This window comes from Stegastes partitus, unplaced genomic scaffold (genome assembly GCF_000690725.1).
Source record: "Stegastes partitus isolate 25-593 unplaced genomic scaffold, Stegastes_partitus-1.0.2 Scaffold537, whole genome shotgun sequence".
Classification (NCBI taxonomy): Eukaryota; Metazoa; Chordata; class Actinopteri; family Pomacentridae; genus Stegastes; species Stegastes partitus.
In genome coordinates, this window is record NW_007578268.1 from 434,084 (window position 1) to 441,211 (window position 7,128).

The 7,128-nt window shown below is 50.6% G+C and overlaps 1 protein-coding gene across 1 annotated transcript in view; it reads left to right on the top strand.

Annotated features, from left to right (window-relative positions):
- Window positions 1-7,128, top strand: part of LOC103361829 (mitogen-activated protein kinase-binding protein 1-like) — a 15,263-nt gene that overhangs the window by 6,083 nt on the left and 2,052 nt on the right. The window contains exons 10-27 of the mRNA XM_008288024.1: window positions 201-341; window positions 409-533; window positions 605-696; window positions 810-935; window positions 1,157-1,227; window positions 1,362-1,483; window positions 1,556-1,631; window positions 2,816-2,927; window positions 3,103-3,166; window positions 3,303-3,416; window positions 3,492-3,592; window positions 3,984-4,036; window positions 4,127-4,382; window positions 4,578-4,726; window positions 5,912-5,973; window positions 6,046-6,152; window positions 6,241-6,332; window positions 6,431-6,539. Of these exons, the coding sequence (XP_008286246.1) occupies window positions 201-341; window positions 409-533; window positions 605-696; window positions 810-935; window positions 1,157-1,227; window positions 1,362-1,483; window positions 1,556-1,631; window positions 2,816-2,927; window positions 3,103-3,166; window positions 3,303-3,416; window positions 3,492-3,592; window positions 3,984-4,036; window positions 4,127-4,382; window positions 4,578-4,726; window positions 5,912-5,973; window positions 6,046-6,152; window positions 6,241-6,332; window positions 6,431-6,539 (1,972 nt within the window). The remainder of the gene's footprint in view (window positions 1-200; window positions 342-408; window positions 534-604; window positions 697-809; window positions 936-1,156; window positions 1,228-1,361; window positions 1,484-1,555; window positions 1,632-2,815; window positions 2,928-3,102; window positions 3,167-3,302; window positions 3,417-3,491; window positions 3,593-3,983; window positions 4,037-4,126; window positions 4,383-4,577; window positions 4,727-5,911; window positions 5,974-6,045; window positions 6,153-6,240; window positions 6,333-6,430; window positions 6,540-7,128) is intronic.

Sequence of the window (7,128 nt, forward strand, 5' to 3'; positions counted from 1 at the left end):
AGTACTGCAACAATACTGCCAAAAGTACTGCAACTATACTGCCAACAGTACTGCAACAATACTGCCAAAAGTACTGCAACTATACTGCCAGCAGTACTGCAACTATACTGTCAGGACAGCCAGAAATCCAGCCAGCTACTATTCGTCCCTCCAAGTCTCAGAACTGGACTAAAATCATTGAAGCTGGATGTATTTTGCAGGTTTATCCGGAGCTGCAGGATCCGTCTGAGGCCTGTCTGCCTCCGTCCTCCTTCCTCACCTGTTCGTCTGATAACACCATCAGACTGTGGAACGCCGCTGCCGCCGCCGCCGCCGCCGGACGGACCCACCTCCACAGCAACGTGAGCTGCAGCACAACTGCACAGTTTGTTGAGAACTGCTGGTTCCTGAACTTCCCGTGTGTTGCAGGACCTGCTGAGGATCGTGTATGTGGGGGAGGCAGCCGGGGCTGCTGGGAAGACGGGAGTCCGGTTGCTGGCCATCAGTCCGGACGGGCAGCTGCTGGCGGCCGGAGATCGCTGTGGAAACCTCAGGTGAGTCTCAACACACCAACACTATGACGGACCAGAGGCCAGTTCTGCTCACTGAATCTACTTCTGTTCAGGATCTTTGCTCTGGACTTTCTGGACGAGCTGGTGAAGATCGAGGCTCATGACTCAGAGGTGTTGTGTCTGGAGTTCTCCCCCGAGTCCACAGGTGAGCCCGAGTCCCCCAGAGTCCAGGCTCCAGACATTATGGGGACTGTTTGGCTGGAGGTGATGCTCCTCAGTGACAGATTTACTGTCATGACTCTCCTGCTGCTGTTCCAGGTGTGAAGCTGTTGGCTTCGGCCAGCAGAGATCGGCTGATCCACGTCTTCGACCTGGAGAAGAACTACAGTCTGGAGCAAACTCTGAACGACCACTCGGCCTCCGTCAGTGCTGTGAAGTTTACAGGTGGCCGACTGTGACACACGGAGCCGATAACAGCCTGAAACCTGTTTTCACTTTAGAGACTTTTATAAACTGTTGTCACAAATTAAACTGACCATGAGTCGATGTTGTAGAGCAGTTAGAGGGAAAACGTCAGTGGAACATTTGGTTCTAGTTGTAGTTCTGTTGGGTGTCCATGTGACATCTGTCCTCAGGTGAACAAACCGGTGTCACCTGTGTTTCAGGTGAGAGTCCGGAGGTTCGATTAGTGAGCTGTGGAGCCGACAAGAGCATCTACTTCCAGACAGCCGAGCAGGTCGGAGCATCAGGCGGCATTATCTAGTTGTTGTTGACGTTTTGTGTTCTTTACCGGTCCTGTACCGTGATGTAATGACGTTCTGTGTTCTGGTCCCCGTGGTGTCGCTGTCAACGACCGATGTCTCGATACAGACGTCGGAGGGTTTGCGGTTCTCCAGGAGTCACCACGTGGTGGAGAAGACGACGCCAAATGACATGGACCTGGACTCGTCCAGAACCCACGTGGCTGTCGCCTGTCAGGACAGAAACGTCAGGTAGACAGAAACCATGTGTTCTGTTCCAGTTAGTGAACAGAACTCTGAACTGAAGCTGACGTGTGGTTTCAGAGTGTACAACGTGGAAACTGGGAAGCTGAAGAAGTGTTTGGAAGGTTCATCCAGCGATGAAGGAGCTCTGCTGAAGGTCAGGACGCTTTCTGAGTTTTAATTTATTAACCTGAAATGAATCCAGGCCCAACCTGCTGATACTCACATCAGTTCTTTTCACTTTTATTTATAAGTCACAACATGTTTCACCTCCAGACTTTAGAGGATTACACAGAGAAACCCAACAAAACCAAAGCTCCCTTTGGACTCTTTTCGACCAGCAGCAGTGGGTACAAAAGAGTTCTTGCTGTCAGAAAGAAAACCTGCCAGAACCAGTCTCAGGGAGGGCAGACGTCCGCCTCACCCAGGCGGGTAAAGGGGGACCAAACAGGACAGGCATAAGGGAACATAAATGTCTTGGAGGTCGTTGAGAACAGAAACTGTAGATCAGAGATGTGAAGCTCCAGACCAGAGAACAGTCAGTGAATGTGATGTTGGTGTAGAACGGAGAGGAGCCCAGTGCATCATGGGAGTCCCCCGGCAGTCTGAAGCCACAGCAGCATCACTGAGGGACAGTCCAGGTGATCCTGAGCAGCTCTAACTATCAGCTTCATCACAGAGGAACGTTTTCATCCTGACCTTAAAGCACAGAGGGTGTCTGCCTCCAGAACCCAGACTGGGAGCTGGTCCACAACAGAGGAGCTGATAGCTGAAGGCTCTGCCTCCCATTCTGGTTCTGGAGACTCTGGACCCACCAGTAGACCTGCAGTCTGAGAGCGAAGGGTTCTGTTAGGATGATACGATACCATAAGGTCTGTAAGGTCACATGGAGCTGCTCATGGAGAGTTTATATGTTAGAAGCAGGATTTAGATTCGATCCTGGATTTTACAGGAAGCCACTGAAGAGAAGCTGATACAGGAGACATCTGACCTGGTACTGGTTCTGTCAGAACCCTGCTGCAGCATGTTGGATCAGCTGGAGGGTTCTGAGCTTTCTGGTTGGCAGTGTGTTTCTGAGGTGTTCAGTTTAGTCTGAATGGAGGAGCAGAAAGTTGAAGTCATCCAGGCCTGTATGTCCTTCAGACATGTTGGAGTTTGACCGACTGCTTTCATTTGGCTTCATAGATAAATATAACTCAGTGTCGTCTGCCTAACAGTGGGAATGTCTGCAGTGCTTCCTCACAATATCATCAAAGGGAAGCGTGTACTGGGGACTAGTAGTGGTCCTAACACAGAACCCTGTGGAACTCCACAACTAAGTCTGCTGTTTGTGACCTGCAGGTTCACATGGACCCGTCAGGTTCGTTCTTGGCCACCAGCTGCTCTGATAAAAACATCAGCGTCTTCGACTACGAGTCAGGAGAGCGTGTGGCGTCTCTGTTTGGACACTCGGGTGAGTAAATCCTCCTCGTTACCTGCTCAGGTAAATTACACTCAACTCTCTGAAACATGTAAAATTAAAAATCTCAGTTTGGGTTTGACTTTGTGATTCAGCACGATGCATCGTGGTGAAGTGCTTATGAGGTTTGACTAGAGTCAGGTGTGTCATGCTGCCTCTGTTTCCTCAGAGACCATCACCTGTATGAGGTTCAGTCAGGACTGCAGACACCTCATCACCGTGTCAGCAGACAGGTGAGATGTACAGGCTGTAGCAGACAGGTAAACCTTACTGACGTTGGCAGACAGGTGAACTTCTGTAGAACAGTTTCTCAGCCTTTTAAAGATTCTGTTTGTTTACGTTGTGAGTCTTGTTGTGTTGTTGTTGTAGTTGTGTGTTTGTGTGGCGGCTGGACTCTCAGCTGAGCAGCATCATGAGGAAGAGGCGGGGCCTCAGAACAACCACCGCACCTGCAGCCCGCAGACTCAAACAGCAGAGCGTCAGGTGAGCTCCACCTGCAGAGCTCAGGGCATGCTGGGTTTGTTTCTGAGCGCCGTCTGATTCATCGTCTTCTTTCAGGAGAGAAACCTTCATCGCTGCTCACAGCCCTCGGCCACCACGGCCCGATGGAGACGAGGAGGCCGAGCTCAGGGCCAAAGACAGACCGGACGCTGCTTCAGGTGTGGAGGTTACAGAGAAACTGCTAAACTAGCAGCTACATCCTTATCAAATTGCAAAGTAGAGCAAGAACATCTGAAGAGAGCAGAAAACTTCACTGAAAGTAGCAGCTAGATGGTGACAGTCGAAGATCTAAAGAGCTGAACTGTCCTCAGCTGCTGCTTCCAGCTCCTCTGGACTGGACCTCAGTGGTTCTGATGGTAAAACAACATTTAATACAGCCCTGGAAGGTTTTTAGTGTACGTAATGTTTGTGCCTAGAGAAGATCCCGCTAACTGAGAGATTCACGTCAGCTATCAGTCAGACATCGTGGTGCTGCTCCTGAGGCAGCTGAGTGAGTAATGAAAGTTCAGGGTCCGTTTGTTTATCTGTTGTTGTTGTTGTTTGTTTCAGACGCTACGCAGCTTCAGAGCAACAGAAAACTGACGATGGTGTTCAGAAAACTGGTCAGTCTGCCGCTCACACGCTGTGACTCATCAGTTCACAGATAATCGATCACTTTGGAGATTGATTTTTTTCTGATGTGTGCTCTGCAGGGTCTTGGCCAAGCCTCCTCCAGCGTCCAATCAGATGTTGAGCCTTCTCTGGTACAGCATGGATGGGCGGAGCCACCAGACCCTCTGACCATCTGCTCCAGCTTCTCACCAACTCCCACCAAGAGTCAGGAGGACGAAGACGAAGACTTCCACCCTCAAGCTCTGGACAGTCTGCTGGGAGACGAGGAGGACGAAGATGGAGAGGAGGAGGAAGAGGAGGAGGCCGACCTCAGTACTCCAGACAGACCTGCTTCAGGTGAGGTTACAGGTGACATCACCTTGTCCTGAAGAAATTAACCTAAAAACTTGATCGTTTTGATCCAGGTACACCGTAGAACAAACCCTCTGAACAGAGCAGAGAGCTCCATGTGTAGCTCCCAGTGTTGGATAAACGGTGAACTGGTGGTCGAGTACAGCCAGAGTCTGTGTTGATCTGCTTCTGGTGTCCCAGACGCTGAGCCTCGTCGGGGTCGGAGACAGTGGTCGGCTCTGAAACCTCCCACCTTCCCGAGTGCCATCCGGACCCAGGAGGACGAAAACTTCCACCCTCAAGCTCTGGACAGTCTGCTGGAAGACGAGGATGGAGAGGTGATCAGCCAGGTGAGTCAGAACAGCACCGCTCTGCCCGGTGACCTAACTGGAGTGGCACATCGGCTTCTGGTGCTGGCTGCTCATAACAGAGCTGTCCCCTGTGAAGAAGCAGTGCATTAGTTTGTGTGTCCCAGTGATCCTGGGTGTTGTTGGGGTAAAGACCAAATTATATCAAACTATGCAACTATGAGATGTACCTCCTGAATCTGATCCTAACGCTGCCCCAGGCTTGTCAGTCAACACCCGCTAACACCTGTGAAGTAGAGCGGATAGCGGTCCACAGCCTGACAGTGCCTCATCGGGCCAAAGCAGGAGGCTGTTCAGTCACCTACAGACGAGCTAGTCCTGATGGTCCTGGTGACCAGTCATCTGCTCAGGAGACTTTATAGGTCCAGTTCATTTCTGCTGCAGTCCCAGTTGGCCACCATGTGTTCTGATTAAATCAAATAATGCTCCTGTGAACCGCAATCAGCTGGCATTTGCCGCTAAGGCAGCTTGTATAGCTTAACCTCAGAGTGTCTCTAGACTGGAGCTCATGGTCATTTCTGGAGCTCCACATGGAGGACTTCCATGCTCATGTGGACAACGATGGAGAAACCTGGAGGAGGTGAAGGAAGAGCAGCCTGATCTGAACCAGACGGATGTTTCGTTATTGGACTTCTATGCTGGTGATCGATTAGCCTTAACAAACACCATGTTCCGTTATCAGGTGGCTTATACGTGTACCTGGTACCAGAACACCTGACGTCAAAGGTCAATGACTTCGTAGTCGTGTCATCAGAGTCTGTCTCAGGAGCAGAGCTGACAACTGATCACCTGGTGGTGAGCTGGGTCCTATGAAAGGCTGCTGGACAGACCTGGTAAACCCAAACATGTGCTGAGGGTGAACTGGGAGGGTCTGCTGAAGGCCCATGTCCATGAGGTCTTCAACTCCCACCTCCAGACGTGCTGCTCCTGCATCCCGGGGAGGGTGAGGACGTGGAATCTGTTCAAGCTTCTGTTGCACTGAATGAATCTACTGGTTCACTGAAGCAGCAGAACAAGACAGATGATCAGAAGAATGAAACACGTCATACATAGAATGATGAACAGATGAATGCAAATCAAGGCTCGTCTGTCCTCAGCAGGTGTCATGTTGTCCAGGTGTTTGTGTGGCCAGAGCTGGTTTATTTTGACTGGCTGTGTTTGGTCCAGGTCCTGCAGACGAAAGGTGAAGACCAGAGCAGCTTCATCCTCTACAACACCACCCCTGACAGGTGAGGGCCGTGTTCATCACCTGTGCAGGTCCGAGGCAGCGCTTTGTTTCTAACCCAGTGTTTGTGTTTCAGAGAGTTTGATGTGGAGGGAACGACGGATCAGGGGGCGGAGCCTGAGCTGAGTCAGGACTCCGCCCTCTCTGATGACTCAACAGGAAGTGTGGAGCAGCACGACGTCGGTCAGAGCTTTTGACACTGCTGCTTTTCTGCTGCTGCTTCCCTCTGAACTCCTGCAGCTTCTGTCTCACTGTTCTCTGTTCTCTGCAGACAGAATCAGTTTCCTCACCTTCACGGACTCGCCGCCTCCCGTCTCCATGGCAACAAGCATCTCAGAGGAGAGTAATCTCAGCAACATAACGGTACACTGGCACACACCTGAGACACACAGTTTACCTGAAGCTCAAAGCACACCTGAGGCACACCTGAGACGTGTTAAAGGCTGAACGTGTGTCTTCAGGTGAACTCGGAGTCGAGCGGCGGCACTGCCTCGGCTGATGAGACTCGGAGGGGACACGGTGACGGCAGTGAAGTTGGTGGCGAGTCGTCAGGTTCTTGCAGAAATGAAGGTAAATGCAGCTGCAGACAGACGGCGTTTCTGCTGGAGCACACCTGTACTTGCACAAACAGGTGAGAGCTGCAGAGGAAGAGCTGCTGTGGCTGCTGTTGCTCTGCAGCAAAGCAGCGACAGTGTTCCGGTTCTTATACGCTTTGCTTTTGGTGACATCTTCAGTCTTCATCATCATGTCAGTCGTGTGAACATTTAATGTTCTTCTGGGCGTTTTCAGTATCAGCTGTCATCGTTCCATCTGAATGTGAAGTTTCATGTATCTGACATTAGAACCGTGGAGCTGCACCAAGCTGGTGTGTTGGTGTCTACATGAGCAGCTTGGTGGATGTCAGTAACATCAGATGACAAAGAAAAGTATTTACATGTGGCGCTGGAATCAGAACGCTTTTAACTATTTTGCTGAGAAATGGAGCATTTTTAATCCAAATTGAGTTCATCATGTGTGGAGGACCAATGAACCAGAACCTTCAGGAAACCAGAGAAACGTCATCTGCCGTCTGTTTTAGAGCAGATTCTGAGTCACTTCACAAACCAGCTTACTAATCACTTTACTAACCAGTTTACTGATCAGTTTACTAACCAGTTTA